The following is a 24,800-nucleotide window of genomic DNA, read 5'->3' as shown; positions in this document are numbered from 1 at the left end:
TTTGTACAAAAAATAATTTATTTGGTTATTCTCAGCAGTATAAACACATCATTAACCCTACGGTTCCCAGCAGCAGCCCATCTGCAAACTGGCAATTACACGGTAATAAAACCAGTACAGACCGGGCACAACGGGACTATTAAAGTGCATCCAGAGGAGGAGGTAATCTGGGAGAGAAGCTGGTGATCTGCCCCCCTCCTTGGGGTAAATAAGACAGGGGAAGGTACAGTGTATGGGGAGGGGGCTGGGCCGTATACAGTTAACCATTAGAGGTGCATTCAAGCCCAGGGACCCAGACTCTGCCCTAATGATCGTTCCTTGGGCCACGGACTGGGGATTCTGGGTATGGGTTTGTAGCCCCATTGCTGGGTGTCAGTAGGTTTCCTATAACTCCACCCTACTATACACGCCAACACTAGACCTCAGCTCCCAGTATACATCCAGCCGGGCTCGGCCCGCCCAGTATACATCCAGCCGGGCTCGGCCCGCCCAGTATACATCCAGCCGGGCTCGGCCCGCCCAGTATACATCCAGCCGGGCTCGGCCCGCCCAGTATACATCCAGCCGGGCTCGGCCCGCCCAGTATACATCCAGCCGGGCTCGGCCCGCCTAGTATACATCCAGCCGGGCTCGGCCCGCCCAATATAGATGATCCATCTGAGCTCAAGATTCCCAGTATACATCCAGCCGGGCTCGGCCTGCCCAATATAGATGATCCATCTGAGCTCAAGATTCCCAGTATAGATCCAATTGGGCTCCGGATTCCCAGAATAGATCCAGCCGAGCTCTGGATTCCCAGTATAGATCCAGCTGGGATCCAGATTCCCAGTATAAAAACACTATTGCAGGCGATTATTGCTTGAAGTTTCAGTGCTCAGAAATATTGCGAAACGTCCCGGAGATTAGCAGCTCGGCAGCCGTCGGCCCCTATGAGACGAGGACGTACCTGGGCTCGACCGGGGTTTGGGAGTCCGCGGGGTTAAGGGCCCTGGGATGGGGTATGTGGTTAGGTAGAGGTTGTGAGGGACACGAGGAGGACGGGAGAAGTTCCAGGGTCAGCGTTTGGTCACTAAAGTCCTGAGACAGAAGCAGCGAGGAGGACGGCGTCAGCGCTCTCTGGGGCGAGACAGACATCTGCAGGAACCTGACGGAGAAAACACCGTGAGACACAAAGCCACGTGACCACACATATGTGGGGATGGAGCAGGTAAGTGGAGCAGCCTCCCAGCAGAAGTGGTAGAGGCAAATACGCTGGGGGAGTTTTATCATGAACAGGACAGACGTTTGCCTCCTGAATCTCACATGCGACCCCCGGCTCCCGATCGTCATATAAACCCCACAGAGACCACTAATCCTGTTACACCAACTCAGGCCCCATAACAGACAACGGCGGAGATGTACACTCAGGTACAAAATACGCCCGGAAAACCATACACGCTTTTACCTTGGGGAGCGTGGCCCGTCATCGAACCCCCCGGTGGCCCTCTTAGTATCACCTCCACAGACAGGACCCCCCCACACACACTCACCTCTGCTGCTGCAGAACGCCTTGCAGAAGTCCTTGTGGATCGGGCCCGACTTGTGGAGGATGTCGAGGGTGATGAGAGCCGCGCAGCCCCCCAAAAAAGATGCCATGTTTGCGGCTGCCAGGGCGGCTTTTACTCAGACACAGGAGGCCACGGACACGCGCAGCCTTACGGAGCTGTCTCAACACGCGGATTCCTGTAACACGGACCTTACGTGAGACATACACATCATACAATCCCAACCACCTAGCGGCTCACAGCACGGCGCATGCACGCTCCTTACCTTGGGTGAGAGACGTGTCGGACGCTCGCCGCCCCTCCTGAAACGTTACAGGCAGGAGAGAGCTCGGGGCCGAGACGCCCGGGGCCTGGAGGACGGGAGCGGCGGACTGGGCACTAAGCGGTGGGGCAGCATACTGGCCACGTAACCCACGAGAAGCCGGGATCCAGGAAGGAAGGAGACAGCTCTCCAAACTGTGACACGCAGAGGGAGCCGAAGAGGAGCCCAGAACGGCTGTGGGGGGAGAGGAGAGAAACAGACTTTATTCTATACTCCCCCATGCACCGACGGACCATCGGGGAGGCCGCCATACACCGACGGACCATCGGGGAGGCCGCCATACACCGACGGACCATCGGGGAGGCCGCCATACACCGACGGACCATCGGGGAGGCCGCCATACACCGACGGACCATCGGGGAGGCCGCCATACACCGACGGACCATCGGGGAGGCCGCCATACACCGACGGAGCATTACAGAGATGACGGGTAGAGACTGACGGAGCATTAGAGAGATGACGGCCATAGACTGACGGAGCATTAGAGAGATGACGGCCATAGACTGACGAAGCGTTGGAGAGATGACGGGCATAGACTGACCGAGCGTCAGAGAGACATCAGGATACACAGAATAAGAGTGACAGTGGAAACACACTTGGCGCATGCTGTGCCAGCGCCCAATAAACACTCACATGGTGCCGCGTAGTTACCCTGCACAGCGCCCACCACTTCCTCGCTAGGGGGGCGATCCTGGAGGGTAAAGGGGGGAAGAGAGCCGCCCCCCGGCTGGCCGAGACATGGAGGCTCCTTCAGGTGTAAGAGCGTCTACAAGAGAACAACCCAACTTAACCCGGTTATCTGCCCCAAAGCTGCCCCCGACCCCGAGCTCGTTCTGTCCCAACTCACCTGCAAAGGAAAGCTGAGCTCGCACTCAGAGTCCCCCGGCTCAGCCTGGAGAGGAGATGGCCCAGGGGGCCACACCTGCGGAGAAGAGGGAGAACTAAACATACAGACCACAAACACCCCAGCGGCTTCCACACAATCCATACCCAGGGCGCACTCACACTCACCTTATTGCTGTCCGCCAGGGCCGGGAGCTTCTGTGATGGAGGCAGAGATTCCCCCTGGGTCGGTCGTGACCGCTGCAGCTTCTCCACCAGAAGGTGATATATGGCAGTGTAGTGATCATACAGACCGTTCTGCAGGGACTACAACGCGAAGGGAAGAATGTGAGCGGGGGTGGGGACAATGTGAGCGGAGGCAATGAAAACGGGGGGGGGGGGGGCAGTCTCACCTGCAGGGTTCGCTCTCGGTCGATGCCCAGACCCTGCATGATGCCGAGGGCCTGCAGACATGGCTGGGGTGACGGGAAGGTGCTGCAGGGGGGCGGCTGGGGGCTTCCCGCCTGCACCCACCGATGCTGCTTTATCTGGGCGACGCTCAGCCGCTTGGCGGGGTCCACGGCCAACATCCGGCGGATCAGGGACTCGCAGTCTGACGGAGAGACATTGGGTGAGACGAACGTGACAGACGCATGAAAAGGCCTCCCTGAACCCCCACTACACATCTCATTACTCTGAGCCGCACTCTATCCAGCAGTCAGAATTCCAGCGGTCAGTAAAGCTTCTTGTCCGACCATTTTGGAATCCCTCCCGCGCATGCGCAGGGGGCACCAGCAAAGGTCACCCCGGGGGCATTTCACACAGACGTCTTACCCTGCGACATAAAGTACGGGATCCGGAACCTTCCTTCCAGCACCCTCAGCCGCAGCTTCGCTAAGTCGGGTCCATCGAACGGGAACGATCCGCAGAGTAAGACGTAGAGCACGACGCCGAGGCTCTGCCGGGGAGACACGCGACACGTGAGGAACAGAGCAGAGCGCGCTCTAAAATACCCCCCGTCACGGCAGCCACTCACTCACCCACACGTCCAGCAGCGGACCCTCGTACTCCTTCCCCAAGAAGACTTCAGGAGCAGCGTACGGGGGGCTTCCGCACCATGTGCTCAGGGGGCAGCCGTCCGTATAGAAGTTCCCGAACCCAAAGTCTGGGGGCACAAAAAACGCGGGTATTAGAGGTACGAAGCCTGCGGTCAAAAGCACGCCCTCAAGGGTCCACCCGCACGCTCAGGGGCTCTCACCCACCCGCACGCTCAGGGGCTCTCACCCACCCGCACGCTCAGGGGCTCTCACCCACCCGCACGCTCAGGGGCTCTCACCACCCGCACGCCCTCAAGGGTCCACCCGCATGCTCAGGGGCTCTCACCACCCGCACGCCCTCAAGGGTCCACCCGCATGCTCAGGGGCTCTCACCACCCGCACGCCCTCAAGGGTCCACCCGCATGCTCAGAGGCTCTCACCACCCGCACGCCCTCAAGGGTCCCCCCGCATGCTCAGGGGCTCTCACCCAACCGCATGCTCAGGGGCTCTCACCCACCGCACGCCCTCAAGGGTCCACCCGCATGCTCAGGGGCTCTCACCCACGCGCATGCTCAGGGGCTCTCACCACCTGCACGCCCTCAAGGGTCCACCCGCATGCTCAGGGGCTCTCACCCACCCGCACGCCCTCAAGGGTCCACCCGCATGCTCAGGGGCTCTCACCCCCCCGGCACACCCTCAAGGGTCCACCCGCATGCTCAGGGGCTCTCACCCCCCCCGGCACACCCTCAAGGGTCCACCCACATGCTCAGGGGCTCTCACCCCCCTGCAACACCCTCAAGGGTCCACCCACATGCTCAGGGGCTCTCACCCGCCAGTTTGATGTCCGAGTTCTCGCTCAGCAGCAGGTTTTCGGTCTTGAGGTCTCGGTGGACGATGTTGTGCGCGTGACAGAACTCCACCGCCGACAGGATCTGCAGGAACTTCCTCCGGGCCTCGTCCTCCGTCAGACGGCCGCGGACCGCCAGGTAATCTGGGGGGGAAATAGCATTTTTTGGAGGACTGGAGAGAAAGTTGAATGCCTGTGAGGGTCGGACCAGGCTGGGGGGTGAGAGATGGGTTCACGAGGCCCGTGAGGGCCGGAACAGGCTGGGGGATAGGGGATGGGTTCACGAGGCCCGCGAGGGCCGGAAACTAGAAGCCAGGAAGAAAAACTCACCGAATAACTCCCCATTTTGGGCGTATTCTGTCACCAGGTAGATCATGTCTTTGGTCTCCATAACCTGCAGACGGGAGACGCATAATTAACTAGTACAGTCAGATTAGGGGGCGGGCTGTGAATGTACCGGTACAGTCAGATAAAGGGGCGGGACTGTAAATGTACCAGGTACAGTCAGATAAAGGGGCGGGGCTGTGAATGTACCAGGTACAGTCAGATTAAGGGGCAGGGCTGTGAATGTACCAGGTACAGTCAGATTAAGGGGCAGGGCTGTGAATGTACCAGGTACAGTCACATAAGGGGGGGGTTGTGGATGTACCGGGTAGTCAGATAAAGGGGCGGGGCTGTAAATGTACCAGGTACAGTCAGATTAAGGGGCGGGGCTTTGAATCTACCAGGTACAGTCACATAAGGGGGCGGGGCTGTGGATGTACCGGGTAGTCAGATAAAGGGGCGGGGCTGTGGATGTACCTGGTACAGTCGGATGATGTGAGGGTGTTTCAGTTTCTTCATGATCTCCACCTCCCTGTAGATCTTCTCCAGATTCTCCTCATTTAGCCGAGTTTTATCAATTATTTTAATGGCGACCTGGGGAGAGAAACACAGATCTGAGCAACTGCCCTGACAGCGAGCAACTGCCCATCCCAGCGCCAACCTGGGGTAAAGCCACCTACCCCCTCCCCACAGCACGTACCTGGGGTAAAGCCACCTACCCCCCCAGCACGTACCTGGGGTAAAGCCACCTACCCCCCCAGCACATACCTGGGGTAAAGCCACCTACCCCCCCAGCACATACCTGGGGTAAAGCCACCGACCCCCCCCAGCACATACCTGGGGTAAAGCCACCGACCCCCCCCATCACATACCTGGGGTAAAGCCACCGACCCCCCCCAGCACATACCTGGGGTAAAGCCACCGACCCCCCCCAGCACATACCTGGGGTAAAGCCACCTACCCCCCCAGCACATACCTGGGGTAAAGCCACCTACCCCCCCAGCACATACCTGGGGTAAAGCCACCTACCCCCCCCCAGCACATACCTGGGGTAAAGCCACCTACCCCCCCCCAGCACATACCTGGGGTAAAGCCACCTACCCCCCCAGCACATACCTGGGGTAAAGCCACCTACCCCCCCAGCACGTACGTGGGGTAAAGCCACCTACCCCCCCCACAGCATGTACTTGGGGTAAAGCCACCTACCCCCCCCAGCACATACCTGGGGTAAAGCCACCTACCCAGCACATACCTGGGCTATAGCCACCTACCCCCCCGCCCACCCGAGCACATACCAGGGGTAAAGCCACCTACCCCCCACCAGAGCACATACCTGGGGTAAATCCACCTACCCCGCCCCCCCCGGAGCACGTACCTGTGTGTTGGTGACACGATGTCGGGCCAGCTTCACAACAGCAAAGTTCCCTTTCCCGAGTGTCCTCTGAATATCATAGAACCCGACTCGGAGCGGCCGCCGGGCAGGTGTGGCCCCAGAGACCCCGATATCTCGCATTATCACCATGTCGCACTTTACCTGTAACAAAAGCCGAGCGTCAGCGGCCGACGCGGTCACAACCAGAGGGGAATATCCCGGGGCGGTTGGGGGATACAGTGGGGCAGTTACTTACCCGCCGTGTGACCCCGGGGCCCCTCTCACATTCTCCTGCGTCTGTCCCCGACTGACATGTGTGAGAGACTCTGAGCCCAGGACACGCCCGTAATCCCGCCCCGACCTTTCCGTAGCTCCGCCTTATTGACGTATCTCTAGCGTCAACATTCCTCGTGCTCCGCCCCGTTGCTAGGTAACTCGAGTCTCTGACGCGAGAATTGATGTCTCTGTCTCCGTGGTTACCGGTCGGTGACGTCAGAGAGCAGCTGGCGGCGTAACCCGGTGGTTTCAGGGTCAGCAGACCACGCATGCGCAGTGATCTCAGCGCACAGCGGCGCTATTGGCGGAAACGGAGAACAGCAGGCGCAGGGCTATAGGGGTGAGGAAGGCCGAGGGTGATAGGGGTGAAGTCTGCCTGCACTCACCTGTTTATTTGTCACCGGCTGGGGTTTCATTTCCTGGCACAAGAGGACCTGCCCCAAAGAGCTTACGCTCTGAGGGTATTTACATAACGGTAGGATGGTAGACCTTAAGGTCCCTGTAATTGCACGTTTATCTGGACCGGGGACATACTAAAACGAATGACAAAATGGAATGCCCATAGACTTTAATGGGGAGGAATGCCCATAGACTATAATGGGGAGGGATGCCCATAGACTTTAATGGGGAGGGATGCCCATAGACTATAATGGGGAGGAATGCCCATAGACTATAATGGGGAGGGATGCCCATAGACTTTAATGGGGAGGAATGCCCATAGACTATAATGGGGAGGGATGCCCATAGACTTTAATGGGGAGGAATGCCCATAGACTATAATGGGGAGGGATGCCCATAGACTTTAATGGGGAGGAATGCCCATAGACTATAATGGAAGGGAAAAGAATAATTGATTTTGAAATAAAAGCTTAAGAAATATCATATAGATCTTTGGCACACAGACTCCCCGAGCACACACATGTGATCTAAAACTCATATCATGTGGGATTATAGCTGTGTTCTATGGAATGACAGGTGAATGACAGTATTGATGGAATGCCCATAGGATATAATGGGAGAAAAATGTAACTTGTTTTTTAGAGAAAACCTGACATATTATATAGATCTTTGTCATGTATAATCCCCTAGTACAGTTATAGGTTCCAAATCTCATATTAAGTGGAATTATAGCTGTATTCTATGGAATGACAGGTGAATTACATTTTTTAGTGAATGCCCATAGGATATAATGGGAGAAAAATTAAATTGTTTTTTAGAGAAAACCCTCTGACATTTCATATAGATCTTTGCCATGTATATTCCCCTAGCACACACACATGATATAAAAATCAGATTATGTGGGATTATAGCTGTTTTCTATGGAATGACAGGGGAATGACAGTATTGAGTGAATGCCCATAGGATATAATGGGAGGAAAATCAAACCTGTTTTTCAGACAAAACCCTCTGAAATATCATATATATATTTGGCACATATACTCTCCTAGTACAGACACAGGGTCTAAAACTCATATTATGCGGGATTATAGCTGTTTTCTATGGAATGACAGGTGAATGACAGTATTGAGTGAATGCCCATAGGATATAATGGGAGGGAAATCAAACTTGTTTTTCAGAGAAATCCATCTGAAATATCATATAGATTTTTGTCATTTTGAACACTGGTGACGCTTGTAATATGTTGGTCACCAGAATGAGGAATCTGCACTCACACCAAAGGAACTCTGGTGCTTAACTGTGCCAGGAAGGGCCAGCTCCCCAGTAGATCAAAATAAATAAAGGCTCCAGGCACTCAAGGGTTCCAGCTCAGGCAGATTTATTAAAGGAAGACAGCAACAACGTTTCAACCTCACAATGAGGTCTTTATCAAGTCGATAAAACTGTTATTTTGTTGAATTGAGTCCTCACACAAGTATGCCTTCCACTCTTCTCTGATAAAACATAAGTTTGCCAGTTGGTAACAAGCAGCTGCAATATTTTCTTTTGCTCTTTCTTTTTCCTTCATGGAATCTATGACTATCACCTCCCTGGTATTAAAAAGGACTACACCAAGGCCCCAGTGCTGTCCGGAGCCCCAGGAATCCGTGTTAAAAGGAACCAACAAAATGTCTTTGTTTAAGGCGACATTTCCCCCGAGAAGCTGTAGAAAATGTCTGCTCTTCCTCGCACCAAACTTTGGTAAATGTAGCTGGGCATCAAAATCTTTTCTGTAAGATTTCTCTGGCAGATGAAGTTGCTTCATCACAAAGCCATTGTCCGGGATCCAGTGTTTTCAAAATCTGTTCTTTTACTGTTTCTAGCAATTTGTTATCTGAATCTGTTGGTGGCAGCTTCCAGGGGGTTAAATCATCCCACGCAACAAGTTCATTCATTTCATGCCCATCCTTCTTTGGCGTTGAGTGTTTAGGCAATTGGCCCAAGGATTTGATGGAAATATCAAACTCAGGCTCCTCTTTGGTATTTCTTTCGTGTGACAATCCTATTTCAGACGAGCAGCAAAGAATGGTATCTGGTGCAGGCTCGACATCGTAATCATAATCTCCTTTCCTTGGCTTCTTTCTTCCAGATCTTTTTGATCGTCCGCGTTTCTTTTTGCAAAGCGTTGACGGTGAATATGTTTGTTTATCTGGTAATTCCTTACATCCAATTGACAGCTGAGCGGCTATGATGTGATAACACAGCCCTGTGCTGGGGCACGAACAAGAAGCAGGCTCTGGTAGGAGCTTTACAGCATGTACATGTGTGCCATTAATACTGCGCACAACAAAGGTAGATGATTGTGGACACAGAGATACACCATTAGATTCTAGACAATGTTTTGCCAAAGATCTTTGACTCATTCGGTAATGTTTTCCCTTCTCCATCCCTTTCACTGGCGCCAGGTAAGATGATTTAATGTTCTCAATTATAGTTTCTAGCGGGTAAAAGGTGGGGAAGTTTACATCTGCAACTATTTTTTCAAGATACGAAAATTGTTTCTTTAGCTCATAGTTGCCAAGTCCACAGTTTGCTCTTTTAAATTCGTGCAGATAATAGCACTGCATGTAAAACATAGCAAGCACAAGGACATCAACAGGTGCTTCTTTCCATCCAGTCTGGTCTTTCAGAACTTTGTTTAAACTTTCGGAGATGTTGTTAGTTGCATTTCCATCATTTTCAAATTTGGATGTTACAAATTTTGCTGAATGTTTGGAGATGCAATCCTTTAGTTGTTTATCAAAATAGTTTCTAAAGTCTTTGCTCCACTGCACCCTAAATAAATTGTAACGGGTGTGAAACATTCACTGTCGATCATCTGGGCTACGTGGTCTTTCAAAACTTTAATGTCGTCGGTTTTTCCGCTATGTTTCTTTATCCAGGTATCAACATCTCTCAAAATGTGATTTGTACAAAAGATATGAGGAATCTTTGGAAAATGTGTTTGCAGAGGTTGTGCAATACCCCTTTCTCTGTCAGTAACAAATGGAATAGATGTAATCTGGTGTCCATTTAAACTGTTGAGAAGTTCACATAAGAAATCACTATGGTAGGCTTTGAATTTTCTCTCATGCAGAAGAAAAGCTACAGGAAATATCGGGTTACTGATTAAAGTAATATTTCTCATTACCAACGTTGATAGGTAAAAGTCTCCAACATTAAATGTAGTATCATACGACAGGAGCTGTGGCAGTGTAGTGTCTTGATTGGAAACTTGAAGAAGTGTACCAGCTTCCTTAATTATTTCCAGATGCCCAAACGATACGACAAGATCTGGAAAAATTTTAATTTTTTTGACGAAATCATCAAGATGCACCGCAAGTTCAAGGAGACTAAAATGACCACCTCACCAATTATGGCTACATGACTTTGTGGCCAATATAAATGGCTTAGATTTTATAATGAGGGTTAAAGTAATACTTATTAACTAAAATAAAATGAGATAGTGGGTTCTATCCAATTATGTGAGATAAATCAGTGTGACAGAATGACCTGTCATACAGGGGCCCAAGGTACTCAGAGATGGCCCCAGCCTGGCTGCCAAACAGGCAGGAACTCCATTGTTAAACTAATCCCATTAACAGGATGGCTACCAGGGGGAAATTCAGTAGCTAAATGGGATTAAAGGTTGGGTTGTCTACCTGTTTATCAATGTTAATTTATGTTAATGAAGTTCTGTGGCTATATGAGTCTATTTTTTACATCAATAAACTGTTCATTCCTGCTGTACTCAGTTCAAGGTAGTTGTGTCTACTTATTGGGTACACATAGCAGGGTTCCAAGGTGCGCATGCTGGCTGGTGCTGGAAGTGATTCCGGGGACAACAGGAGGATACATGTGGGTGATCTCTGGGAGTTGCTACAGCTCTCTTGGTGAACCCGTTACAATCAGTTATTGGTTTTTTTACTAAATAGGTTGTATTTCCGTCTATGGTATTCCATGAGCTGAGATAGATTAATTTAAGCCTCTGAATAGAGCTGGATATTTCAATATGCTGATTTAGACATGTGTTAAACTGGACCAAACTAGTCGTATTCTGCTGTTAAAACATTTCCAAATTAGCCCAGCATAATACATAATTAAATTGGTAACATATTTATTTAGGGCTATGATTAACCCGTTAGAGACCAGGTTTTTTTTTTGTTTTTTTTTTTACAATGCTTTCCAAAAAAATATCAGATACATTTCCATCTTTATTCAACTATGATTTCCTGCCAACTCAGTACATCCCTACAAATTATACATTGTGTTTTTAGAAGACAAGTAGGATCTTCATTTGAAAAAATATTTTATACATAAACCATTATTTAATACGAAAAAAAATTCTAAAAATAGGAAAAATTCAATTTTTCACAGTTTATTCTATTACAAAATATACATAGCCAGTGCAAAGTAAGAAAAAAATGTATTTAGGTATTTGCCTTGATTTTGGAAACACCTCATATGGCTGGTATTTATTTTGGTAGTTACTGGGTTACTGGGATATATATAATATTTAACCCACAAAAGTGGCCAGAAAAAGCTATACTGCTGTATAAAGGTATACAGTGCCCTCCACGAACATAGGCAGCCTTGGTTTAAAATGAGCTAAAAATGCTGTGAAAATTTGTCTTTATTGTTTAACCCTTTCATCTTTTCTTCAAATAATACACAGAAATGCTCTGCTATCATGGATATCAAACAATTGCAAACACAACACAGGTTTTTTTTTTAAAAATAAATAAAAATGAAATATATCTGTGGCAGAATTATCGGCACCCTTTTAGTTAATACTTTGTGCTTACCTCCCTTTGCCAAGATAACAGCTCTGAGTCTTCTATAATGCCGATGAGGTTGGAGAATACATGGCGAGGGATCTCAGATTCCTCCATACAAAATCTCTCCCCATCTGTTAAATTTCAAGGTCGACGCTGGTGGACTGTCCACATGTTTTCTATGGAGTTCAAATCAGGGGACAGCGATGGCCATAGTAGGATGGATTTTATCAGCCCCAAAACATTAAAAAAGCTACCACCATATTTAACCGTGGGCATGTGGTCCTTTTCCATATGGCTACCTCTCTGTGTGCGCTAAACCCACTACTGGTGTTTATTGGCAAGAAAACTGTTCTTTGGTTTCACACGACCATAGAACCCGAAGTTGTTGTAGTGTCCGGCGAACTGAAGCCAGTTGAGTTTGTTTTTGGATGAGAGTAGAAACTTTTTTCTTCAAACCTTCCAAACAACTTGTGGTGATGTTGGATTGTATTTTTGAAGATTTTCTGACCCCAAGATGCAACTTATTTCTGCAATTCTTCAGCTGTGATCCTTGGAGATTTTTTTTGCGACTAGAACCATCCTCTTCACAGTGCTTTGAGACAATATAGACACACATACTCTTCCTTCCAGGTTCCTTAATTCATAACATTTCCAGTTGACTGGAACTCCTTAATTATTTCACTGGTGGTGGAAGTAGGCATTTTCAGTGCTTTTGCCATTTTCTTAAAGCCACTTATAGAAGGTGACGGCAGATAACAACCATTCGCCTCATCCAGTCTGCCCAACATCTTAAAACTCTCCTTAGTACCTGGCCTTATCTTATATCTAGCTTAACCTTATGCCTATCCTATGCTTTCTTAAACACCTCTGTATTAACATCTACTACTTCTGATGGAAGGCTCTTCCATGAAGTCACTACCCTTTCAGTTAAGAAATATTTTCTGATGTTTCTCCTTTTAAATAAACTCCCTTTAAGTATTTAAAAACTTAAATCATATCCTCTGAAATAATTACCCCTAAATCCCTTTCCTCACACGTTGAGGTTAGGACCGTATCAAATATTCTATACTCTGCCCTTGGGTTGTTTTGCACGGGTGCATTACTTTGCATTTATCAATGCCACAGCTCTGACTATTTTTTCAGTTTATCTAAATGATTTGCCATTTGGTTTATCCCTCCAGGAACATAAACCCTGTTGCAAACTTTTGTCATCTGCAAAAAGACATCCCTTTCCATCCACAATATCACTAATAAAAAATATTTCCCATTTTGTGAAGCTCAACAATCTTTTGCCCCACATCACATCACCATATTTTTTGGTTTTACCCATTATGATCAATGACTAAGGGAATTTGGCCTATGTGTTACCTAATATTTATACCCCTGTGAAACAGGAAGTCATGGTTGAACAACTTCCTATTCCAAGTCACCCAGATGTACTAAAAAATGTAAACTATCAATGGAAACATACGACAAGACAAATTTTCACAGCATTTTTTGCTCATATTTACAAAGTGTGTCAATATTAGTGAAGGGCACTGAATACCTTTATACAGCAGTATAGCTTTTTCTATACTTTTGGGGCCAAACTATAATATATATATATATATATATATATATATATATATATATATATGTTTGAAAACAGTGATGCACATCTTTCATATTTTGCCCAGTAACTACCAAAATAAATATAAATACCAGGCATAGGAGGTATTTCCAAAATCAAGGTAAATACCTAAATAAAGTTAGATTTTTTATTCTACTTACTTTACACTGGCTATGTATATTTTTTAATAGAAGCAACTGTGAAAAGAATGGTATTTTCTTCGCATTTTTTAGAATTTGTTTTCAATATTAAATGGTTTGTGTATATAAGATCCTACTTGTCCTCTAAAAACTCAATATATAATTTTTGGGGATGCGCTGAATGAGTTGGTAGGAAATTATAGATGAATAAAGATGGAAATTTATCTGGTAGTTTTTTGGAAAGCGTTGTAAAATAAACGCTGGGGTTAATCACATCCTTTAAATAAATGTTACCAATTTAATTATGAATTATGCTGGGCTAATTTGGAAATGTTTTAACAGCCGAATTAGCCTAGTTTGGTCCAGTTTAACACAGGTCTAAATCAGCATATTGAAATATCCAGCTCTATTCAGAGGCTTAAATTTATCCATCTCAGCTCATTGAATACCAACGGAAATACAACCTATTTAATAAAAAAACAATAACTGATTTCTCTCACATAATTGGATAGAACCCACTATCTCAGTTTATTTTAATTAATAAATATCACTTTAAGCCTCATTATAACATTTAAACCATTTATCTAATTTACTAGGGCGATGTTTACTTTATTCAAAGTTGCTTCCTATTGCCTGTAAGTATGAGATGGTTTACTTTAGTTAGTGGTGAGAAATGCAGAATTTGCTTTTGCAGCTCAGTTATACCGGCCACATAGTCATATAGCCATGATTGAGTTTGATATTTCCATCAAATCCTTGGGCCAACGGCCTAAACACTCGACGCCAAAGAAGGATGGGCATGAAATGAATGAACTTGTTGCGTGGGATGACTTAACCCCCTGGAAGCTGCCACCAACAGATTCAGATAACAAATTGCTAGAAACAGTAAAAGAACAGATTTTGAAAACACTGGATCCCGGACAATGGCTTTGTGATGAAGCAACTTCATCTGCCAGAGAAATCTTACAGAAAAGATTTTGATGCCCCACCTACATTTACCAAAGTTTGGTGCGAGGAAGAGCAGACATTTTCTACAGCTTCTTGGGGGAAAATTTAACACGGATTCCTGGGGCTCCCGACAGCACTGGTGCCTTGGTGTAGTCCTTTTTAATACCAGGGAGGTGATAGTCATAGATTCCATGAAGGAAAAATAAAGAGCAAAAGAAAATATTGCAGCTGCTTGTTACCAACTGGCAAACTTATGTTTTATCAGAGAAGAGTGGAAGGCATACTTGTGTGAGGACTCAATTCAACAAAATTTTATCGACAGTTTTATCGACTTGATAAAGACCTCATTGTGAGGTTGAAACGTTGTTGCTGTCTTCCTTTAATAAATCTGCCTGAGCTGGAACCCTTGAGTGCCTGGAGCCTTTATTTATTTTGATCTACTGGGGATCTGGCCCTTCCTGGCACAGTTAAGCACCAGAGTTCCTTTGGTGTGAGTGCAGATTCCTCATTCTGGTGACCAACATATTACAAGTGTCACCAGTGTTCAAAATGACAAAAATCTATATGATATTTCAGATGGATTTCTCTGAAAAACAAGTTTGATTTCCCTCCCATTATATCCTATGGGCATTCACTCAATACTGTCATTCACCTGTCATTCCATAGAAAACAGCTATAATCCCACATAATATGAGTTTTAGACCCTGTGTCTGTACTAGGGGAGTATATGTGCCAAATATATATATGATATTTCAGAGGGTTTTGTCTGAAAAACAGGTTTGATTTTCCTCCCATTATATCCTATGGGCATTCACTCAATACTGTCATTCCCCTGTCATTCCATAGAAAACAGCTATAATCCCACATAATCTGATTTTTATATCATGTGTGTGTGCTAGGGGAATATACATGGCAAAGATCTATATGAAATGTCAGAGGGTTTTCTCTAAAAAACAATTTAATTTTTCTCCCATTATATCCTATGGGCATTCACTAAAAAATGTAATTCACCTGTCATTCCATAGAATACAGCTATAATTCCACTTAATATGAGATTTGGAACCTATAACTGTACTAGGGGATTATACATGACAAAGATCTATATAATATGTCAGGTTTTCTCTAAAAAACAAGTTACATTTTTCTCCCATTATATCCTATGGGCATTCCATCAATACTGTCATTCACCTGTCATTCCATAGAACACAGCTATAATTTCACTTAATATGAGGTTTAGAACCTATTCCTGTACTAGAGGAGTATGTGTGCCAAAGATCGATATGATATTTCAGAGGGTTTTGTCTGAAAAACAGGTTTGATTTTTCTCCCATTATATCCTATGGGCATTCCATCAATACTGTCATTCACCTGTCATTCCATAGAAAAAAAGATATAATCCCACATAATCTGAGTTTTAGATCCTGTGTCTGTGCTAGGGGAGTATGTGTGCCAAAGATCTAAATGATATGTTTTAAACTTTTATTTCAAAATCAATATTCTTTTCCCTTCCATTATAGTCTATGGGCATTCCTCCCCATTAAAGTCTATGGGCATTCCATTTTGTCATTCGTTTTAGTATGTCCCCTGGACCGGGCTCTCGGGGCGCGTTATCTGGGGCTCCTGGGGGCCCGTTGTCCGACAGACGGGGCTCTCGGGGCGTGTTGTCCAGGGCTCCTGGGAGCCCGTTGTCCGACGGATGGGGCTCTCGGGGCGCGTTATCCGGGGCTCCTGGGGGCCCGTTGTCCGACGGACAGGGCTCTCGCGGCCCGGTGTCTGGTGGACGGGGCTCTCGGGGCGTGGCGCCCGCCGTATGGGGCTTTCGGGGCACGGTGTCCAACAGACGGGGCTCTTGGGGCCACAGGTCTGATAGAAGGGCTCTCGGGGACGGGGCGCGTTATCCGACTGACGGGGCTCTCGGGGTGGGGTGTCCGGGGCTCTCAGGGCGCGGTGTCCGGGGCTCGCAGTGTCTGACGGACTGGACACTCGGGGCGTGGTGTCCGACATTCGCTGTGTCCGGTGGACGGGGCTCCTGGGAGCGCGGTGTGCGGTGCTCCTGGGAGCGCGGTGTGCGGGGCTCCTGGGAGCGCGGTGTGCAGGGCTCCTGGGAGCGCGGTGTGCGGGGCTCCTGGGAGCGCGGTGTGCGGGGCTCCTGGGAGCGCGGTGTGCGGCGGACGGGGCTCCTGGGAGCGCGGTGTCTGGGGCCTGAGATGTGAAATAGTGTTAGAGACATTACTTGGTGGGATGGAGGAATATAAACGGGGGGGACGGACCTTGAACCACAAATCTCACACTTTATTGCAAAACAGGCGCATTTCTAAATCTCGCAGGAAGTGGCATCACACATACAACAGCAGAAAATATGTGGTGTGATGTCACAGGAAGCTATGCAACGAAACACACAGAGTAACACAACAGCCCAACACGCAGGGGCATCAGTTCCAGGAAGTGGCATCGTACGCGGGGCGGTTGGGGCCCCCAGTTACCCTTTTGCCTCCAGGGCTCTCATCTCCTCCAGCAGCTCTCCGGCTGCAGTCTGCAGCTCGGCGCTCCGGCTCTGCGCCAGCTCCACGATGCGGGGCAGACACTTGTGCAGCTCACTTTGCATGTGGCGTGGTCCGTCTGACTCCAGTGCCACGGACTGCAGGAGACGCAGGGTATGGAGGCACACATCAGGGTCTTGATCTGCAGGGGGAACACGCGTGTGACATGTGTGAAACAAAAGGTGCAAAGCAAGTATTTCATATGGTGACAAAACATGGCCCTCTGTCGGTGCAACTCCCATCAGCGCAGCCAACGTGTCCAGGAAACGGCTTCATCTCCTGCCCCTCCATATTCAATAACTCTGACATACAATTAAAAAACGGGGGTCCCTGTTGCCTATAGACCCCGAGTGGAAGGAGCCCCCAACCTGGGGACAGCTTATGGTCCCAGTGCCCCCCATCATGAGATGTCTGTTGGTTGAAATAATGGTCGAATTCTCCTCAGAAAGAGTTTTAATTTATTTAGATCATGCGCAGAATCGAGACAAGGCATACAACACACATACATCAACGCGTTGTCTGATTACATGTTTGGATTATGTGGTTTATTTAACCTCTTATCTACTTCTAATAGCATGCATCGTTCTGATTGGTTACTTTTCAAGCAGGTTACGCCTCTTAAGCTGCATAATTAAGAATGGCCCAGACTTGACCCTTAGCACATATTATATATATATATAATAACAAAGAGTAGGCGTGTTGGCGGGAACTCGTGCATATATCATAGACTAGACATTTTCTACTTTCTTATGTCTTTGTCAGCAATAATATTTACGATCACATAAGCATTTTTCTAACAGTGCCGAGGGTCCCAAAATCAGCAGATCCCCAGATTAACAAAAATACAGCACATGGTTTAGATATATAAGGTTTACAGGGGTATATGGTATAGATATATAAGGTTTACAGGGATATATGGTATAGATACATAGGGTTTATGGGGATATATGGTGTAGATATATAGGGTTCAGAGGGATATATGGTGTAGATATATAGGGTTTACAGGGACATATAGTATAGATATATATATGTATAAGGTGCACAGGGATATATGGTGTAGATATATAGGGTTTACAGGGATATATGGTGTAGATATATAGGGTTTACTGGCATATATGTTGTAAATATATAGAGTTTACAGGGATATATGGTGTAGATATATAGGGTTTACATGGTTATATGGTGTAGATATATAGGTTTACAGGGATATATGGTATAGATATATAGGGTTCACACAGATAAATGGCACATGGTATAGATATTAGATGTTTGCAATCGGATTCGTAAGAATTGCAAATTTACCAAATCCTGTGATTCGTACGAAGCCCCGAAAACGAGGCCAGACCCCCCACAACTTGGACAAGAAAGAAGCAAAAAGCTGGTAAATTTCCGCCCAAAATGTGTGGGTCCCCATTAATTCGCACACTCAGCTCACGTGAGGACAAAATGACGGCACTTGTGGTTTTGTACTCTCACCCGATTGGAGGATCAGGGAGGACGTCACCGCAGCGCTGCCATTTGGGTGGAAGTTGACGGGTTATATCCGCGGAGATTCGGACAAAGAAAGAAGATACCAGACTAAGAATTGAAGATATAATAGAAGGCAGACGATAGAAGAGGAAGAAGAAGCGGAAGTGGTCAGCAGTGTGAGAGAGTGAGTGACAGTGTGAGAGTGGATGAATGTGAGAGAGTAAATGAGTGTGAGAGTGAACAGGTGAGTGAATGAGTAACAGTGTAAGAGACGTGGGTACCGGTCGCCGAATTTCATTCCCGATTTAAAAATTCCCCCGGAATTTTCGTCCGAGGCAAATGGGCCAAAAACTAACCGAAAAATATGTCCAAATTGTTTTGGCCCATTTGTAGATGTTTAACAATTATATAGGGTACCAGTGTGCATATGTAGTATTTCGCGTGTATGTACGGCGCATGGTATAAATATATTTCACATTATATATAGGGCTCCTGCGTATATACATCACATGGTATAGATATATAGGATCCAGTGTGTATTTACGTGACATATAGGGCTCCCATGCTGAAGAAATCAGTATTTCTCACCTGTTAGAAGTCTCTGGAGCTGAGAGATTAACGAGACATTGTGACTCATCCAGGAAACACCCTTCCGATTAATAGATACATTGTAGAGAGACATCAGCATGAGACTGTAAGAGAGAGACACCGGCATGAGACACTGAGAGAGACACCAGCAGGAGACACTGCGAGAGACACCAGCAGGAGACACTGCGAGAGACACCAGCAGGAGACACTGCGAGAGACACCAGCAGGAGACACAGAGAGAGACACCAGCAGAAGACACTGAGAGAGACACCAGCAGGAGACACTGCGAGAGACACCAGCAGGAGACACTGAGAGAGACACCAGCAGGAGACACAGAGAGAGACACCAGCAGAAGACACTGAGAGAGACACCAGCAGGAGACACTGAGAGAGACACCAGCAGGAGACACTGAGAGAGACGCCAGCAGGAGACACTGAGAGAGACACCAGCAGGACACACAGAGGGAGATACCAGCAGGAGACACTAAGAGAGACACCAGCAGGAGACACTAAGAGAGAGACACAGAGGGAGATACCAGCAGGAGACACTGAGAGACACCAGCAGGAGACACTGAGAGAGACACCAGCAGGAGACACCTCAAGCGGGGCCCCCGGGCAACCTGACGTGAACAGCATCAGTTCTTCTGGGGTCACTGGCACATTCAGGGGTTTGTAGGCATAGAGTTAGGTGTTTGATTAAACAATGATAACGAACAGGTGCTAATGATCGTCTATTTAATATGCAGCCTGAAACACAATCCTTTCCTGAAACAGCTGTGCAGGAGGAATAAAAATGGGTGCGGAACATCTAGACTCGCTGACCAGGACGATACTGAGCACAGCAACAAGCCTCAGGGCAGTATTACCGCGTCAGCAAGGACAGACAGGGGTTTCCAGATGTTCTGTACAAGCTTTCTCGAAGAAGCACAAAGAAACAGGCGATGTTGAGGGCCGAAGACACAGCGGTCGGCCAAGGAAACTCATTGCAGGAGATGAAAGACACATCGTGCTTCCCTTCACAGTTAGATGTCCAGCAGAGCCATCAGCCCAGCATTGGCAGAAAACAGTGGGACCCTCGTACAGCCATCTACTGTCCGGAGAAGTCGTGTCAGAAGCCAAACTTCCGACATGGAAACAAGACCAAGCGACTCAACTATTCACAACAACACAGGCACTGGGGGGTGGCAGAAAAATGGCAGCAGGTGCTCTGGACTGATGAGTCAAAATGTGAAAAAAGATGCATTTATTTGGTTCCAAATTTATCCTGCAGCATGATGACCCCAAACATACTGCCAAAGCCATTAAGAACCATCTTCACCGTAAAGGAGAACAAGGAGATCTGGAAGTGATGGTTTGGCCCTCATGGAGCCCAGACTCGGATCATACGAAAAGAGAGAAGCGACTGAGGGGCTGAAATCCACAGAACTGTGGTTATTCCTCCCCGATGTCTGGAACGACCTGCCTGCCTAAAATACTGTGCGAGAGACAAAATCCACAGAACTGCATTTATTCCTCCCCGATGTCAGGAACGACCTGCCTGACGAAAATACTGCGCAAGACACAGAGAAGAACCGATGCTGTTCTGAAGACAAACGGCAGTCGCACCAAATACTGATTTAATTTGGAGTTTTCTTTATTTATGTCACTTTGCATTTTGCTAAATGATAAAAATAAACTATTTCAAAATAATTCTTACTTTACGGCATTCTTCACACCTGCCTAAAACCTTTGCACGGTGCTATATATATATATATATATATATATTTATATATTTAATATATATGTCTGCGTGCATAGGTGTATACATTGATATATATATATCACGGGGGTCCTCACACTCGGAGCCGACAGCAGGTCCCGGGTTTGATCCTCCCCAGAAGGTGAATCCAGGTCTCTAGAAGATCTCTACAGGTGGTCACCAGGAACTCTCGTCCGAAAGAGACAGCAGCAATATCTGGAGACACCAAAAAACATCCTTTATGTTGGAAATTCCTCAGACAGAAAAAGAACTGCGTACACAGAGAGCCAATCACTGAGACAGTCACCCGTACAGCGACACAGAGACAGCCAACTCCGAAGTGTGCCGTCTACGTCCGTCTCTGCTATCAAGTGTCAATGTCACCCTCACTGCCAGTTTCTCTTGCTATGATTATGTCTCTGTCCCTGTGATTGTCTCTGCCAGCATCTATCTCTATGATCGTGTCTGTCACTGTTAGGCTCCCCATTAGGGTCCCCCCCAGGTGTGACTCGCACCGTTAGGGTCCCCCCATGTTTCACTTGCGCCGTTAGGGTCCCCCCAGGTGTGACTTGCGCCATTAGGGTCCCCCCAGATGTGACTCGCGCCGGTAGGGTCCCCCCAGGTGTGGCTTGCGCCGGTAGGGTCCCCCCAGGTGTGACTCGCATCGGTAGGGTCCCCCCAGGTGTGACTTGCGCTGGTAGGGTCCCCCCAGGTGTGGCTTTTGCTGTTAGGGTGCCCCCAAGGTGTGGCTCGCGCCGGTACGGTCCCCCCAGGTGTGGCTTGCACCGGTAGGGTCCCCCCATGTATGGCTCCCGCTGGTAGGTTCCCCAGCAGGTATTGCTTGCGTTGGTAGGGTCCCCCACAGGTGTGGCTTGCACTGGTAGGGTCCCCCCAGGTATTGTTTGCGCCGTTAGGGTCCCCCCCCAGGTGTGGGTCACGCGATCAGGGTCCCCCCCCAGGTGTGGGTCACGCGATCAGGGTCCCCCCCAGGTGTGGGTCACGCGATCAGGGTCCCCCCCCAGGTGTGGGTCACGCGATCAGGGTCCCCCCCCAGGTGTGGGTCACGCGATCAGGGTCCCCCGATCAGGGTCCCCCCCAGGTGTGGGTCACGCGATCAGGGTCTCCCCCAGGTGTGGGTCACGCGATCAGGGTCTCCCCCAGGTGTGGGTCACGCGATCAGGGTCTCCCCCAGGTGTGGGTCACGCGATCAGGGTCTCCCCCAGGTGTGGGTCACGCGATCAGGGTCTCCCCCAGGTGTGGGTCACGCGATCAGGGTCTCCCCCAGGTGTGGGTCACGTGATCAGGGTCTCCCCCAGGTGTGGGTCACGCGATCAGGGTCCCCCCCAGGTGTGGGTCACGCGATCAGGGTCCCCCCCAGGTGTGGGTCACGCGATCAGGGTCCCCCCAGGTGTGGGTCACGCAATCAGGGTCCCCCAGGGTCAGATGTTGCACTGTATGTCACATTGTCCTCCAAAGTGGCTCTCACTGGTGATCGTCCCAGCCAGACCCAGAACAAACTGGCTCTCCTCAGCCTCCTCGTCCTGCGGCTGCTCCAGAGACTCCACGTAACTGGACAAAGTCTGCGACGCGAGGCCGAAAAATGCCACTGCCTTCCCCTGAGGAGGAACAGAGATCACAGGACAGTGAGCCCAGCAGGGAGCCAAACACTGAGCCAGAGAGCAAGCCTGAGCCGGACAACGGGCCAGGGCCTGCGCAGGAGAGTGCTCGGCTATCGTCAGATAGGAATCCAGCACAAGGACCGGCCCTGAGGGATTCTGCAGGGGCAGGGAAGAGTGATTTCCAAACATGCATCCTTTATCACGATGACTGCTTCCTGCAGAAATGCTGCATCTGGTGCAGGCCATGCGATTAGGCGCTGATATCATTTGATGGCTGCGGTTAGGCTGCAGGGGGTAATCCGCAGCCAAGTGTCGGAAGCCCAGCAGGGCAGCGCCTGTTCTTACTGCTCCATAATACAGCCATACTCTGCAGGGGAAGAATTCATTGGAGTGACCCCGGCATCTGCCCCTTCCTTACTCACCCCTCCCAGAAGGCTCCTCACCACCTCCTCTCGGCTAGAGACCCCCCACAGTAAAGTGCATAGAGTGGAACCCATGAGGGTGCAGAACTCAGCCTGCTGCAGAGACTGCTCTTGGAGACTGCTTAGCTGGGCCAGAACAGACAGCTTCTCCTGCAGAAAAGGACACAAAAAGAGAGATAAAAGGATGTAGAGCGCCCACAAGGATCAGGAGAAAGAAACTATAAGGGAGAGACAGTGAGGGCGAGAAAGAGACAGCGTCGGGAGGCGAGCAAAACCAGCGAGCGACTGTCACATTGTAACAAAACGCTAAAGAAAATCCAACCAACGGAGTGTCAGGTTCCTCCCAACGCCAAGAAAGAGAGGGACCCGAGACACCAGAGAGGGACCCGAGATGCCACAGAGGGACCCGAGATGCCCGAGAGGGAACCGAGACGCCACAGAGGGACCCGAGACCCACACTGATAAATCCAGCAATACTGTAGCCTCCTGATCCAGTATCTCCCGGACGCCGGGGCCACGAGTCCGATCCCCCGATATCACAACACGGCCCCTGCCTCACCTCCTTCTCCTGCAAACATTCACTCTGAGCGGCTTCCAGGCGGGATCTGAAATGTTCACAGTCCGACTCCTTTACATCCAGAGCTGCAGAGTCAGGAAAGTCATACTCAGTCACACTGTAGGCCACTGTGACCCCATCCAAATCCAGAATGTTGAATGGAGATGACCCTTAGCTGCACCAGTAGGCCTACCATTATGTGCCCGGGCTTAACATGCCCCCAGGGTAACTCCCAACACCCTGAGACGGGAGCCTGCAGGGCACATTCCGTTAAACACCTTCTACAAGCTGGTTAACTGTTTGTTATCCCGGTCAGGGGCTAATAACCGGTGCCGCGGTACAGCAGACGGGTGATCATGATGCACTAATTCCCCCCCTGACACGGTGATGGGAGGGACCACCTGGGACCCCTCCATGCTTTGAGAGACACTTGTCCAGATGCCCCACAGAGGCCTATGACTTGCATATTAACCCCTTCGCCAACCAGACGATGAACACGGAATCTGAGAAGCAGTGGAGGAACCACAAGGCCTGGGACACTTGGCACGACCCTCTCACCGCTCTCCGCCTGCTCCAGTCTCTGGACATTAGACAATAATTCCTGGTTTAGGATCTGCGGCAGAAACTCTTTCATCTGCATGACTTCTGTGGTCAGACGTTCCAAGTCCCGCCTTCTGACGAGGACAAACTCTGCCCCTGAGGATCCAGACATCGAAACGCAATACTGGAGACAAAATAGAAAAACACTATAATAAATACTACAGCCAATCACAGCAAGAGAAAACAACCAATCGCAGGGAGAGAATGCAACCCATCACATGGAGAGAAAACAACCTGTAAGAAATCATTGTTATGCTTTTATTCTGTTCTACACACTTTAGGCTTCAATGCAACTTGAGTGCTAGGAACACAATATGTTATCAATTATGTGACATAGCTTAGAGCAGACCTGGGCAAAGCACGGCCCGCGGGCCACATCCGGCCCGCTGAATAGCTCGGACCGGCCCGCAAAGAGTGTCCTGGTGACTCACCAATGAGTCCGGTGTCCCCCCCCGCCCCGGTCACTTACCTTAAACTCCTGTGTTGGAAGCGTTTGTCTCGGGTGCCGGCGCTTTACGCTGGGCGCCGGCATATGACGTCAGACGCCGGCGATCAGCAGTGAAGCGCCGGCACCCGAGACAAACGCCTCACGCTTCCAACACAGGAGTTTAAGGTAAGTGACCGGGGCGGGGGGGGAGATCCTGAGAAGGGGGGGTTAGGGAGTTAGAGGGGAGATACTGAGAAGGGGGGGTTAGGGAGTTAGAGGGGAGATACTGAGAAGGGGGGTTAGGGAGGGAGGTCTTACTGTGTGTGTGTGTCTTACTGTGTGTGTGTATCTTACTGTGTGTGTGTATCTTACTGTGTCTGTGTGTGTCTCACTGTGTCTGTGTGT

The 24,800-nt window shown here is 49.0% G+C and overlaps 2 protein-coding genes across 2 annotated transcripts; both read right to left on the bottom strand.

Moving 5' to 3' along the window:
• Positions 1–422: 422 nt before the first annotated feature.
• Positions 423–6,418, bottom strand: LOC149272750 (putative serine/threonine-protein kinase SIK1B). Its single transcript, XM_089506764.1, has 15 exons — positions 6,272–6,418; positions 5,374–5,490; positions 4,903–4,966; positions 4,555–4,716; positions 3,729–3,853; positions 3,523–3,646; positions 3,102–3,301; positions 2,878–3,015; positions 2,714–2,788; positions 2,500–2,632; positions 2,130–2,402; positions 1,810–2,040; positions 1,530–1,722; positions 947–1,144; positions 423–810 (listed from the first exon to the last, which is right to left on the bottom strand). Exons 1-15 carry the CDS (start codon positions 6,416–6,418, stop codon positions 423–425), a joined length of 2,568 nt encoding a protein of 855 aa, XP_089362890.1.
• A 9,590-nt stretch (positions 6,419–16,008) lies between these two features.
• Positions 16,009–24,008, bottom strand: LOC149272749 (heat shock factor 2-binding protein-like). The gene is made up of 8 exons (XM_089506763.1): positions 23,927–24,008; positions 23,372–23,454; positions 22,813–22,962; positions 22,258–22,387; positions 20,870–20,987; positions 19,035–19,138; positions 16,920–17,118; positions 16,009–16,513 (listed from the first exon to the last, which is right to left on the bottom strand). Exons 1-8 carry the CDS (start codon positions 24,006–24,008, stop codon positions 16,009–16,011), a joined length of 1,371 nt encoding a protein of 456 aa, XP_089362889.1.
• Positions 24,009–24,800: the final 792 nt, after the last annotated feature.

The sequence above is a fragment of the Sceloporus occidentalis genome, unplaced genomic scaffold (assembly GCF_023333645.1).
Source record: "Sceloporus occidentalis isolate IW3139 unplaced genomic scaffold, rSceOcc1.0.p SCAF_421, whole genome shotgun sequence".
Classification (NCBI taxonomy): Eukaryota; Metazoa; Chordata; class Lepidosauria; order Squamata; family Phrynosomatidae; genus Sceloporus; species Sceloporus occidentalis.
This window is presented reverse-complemented; position numbering and strand designations above follow the sequence as displayed.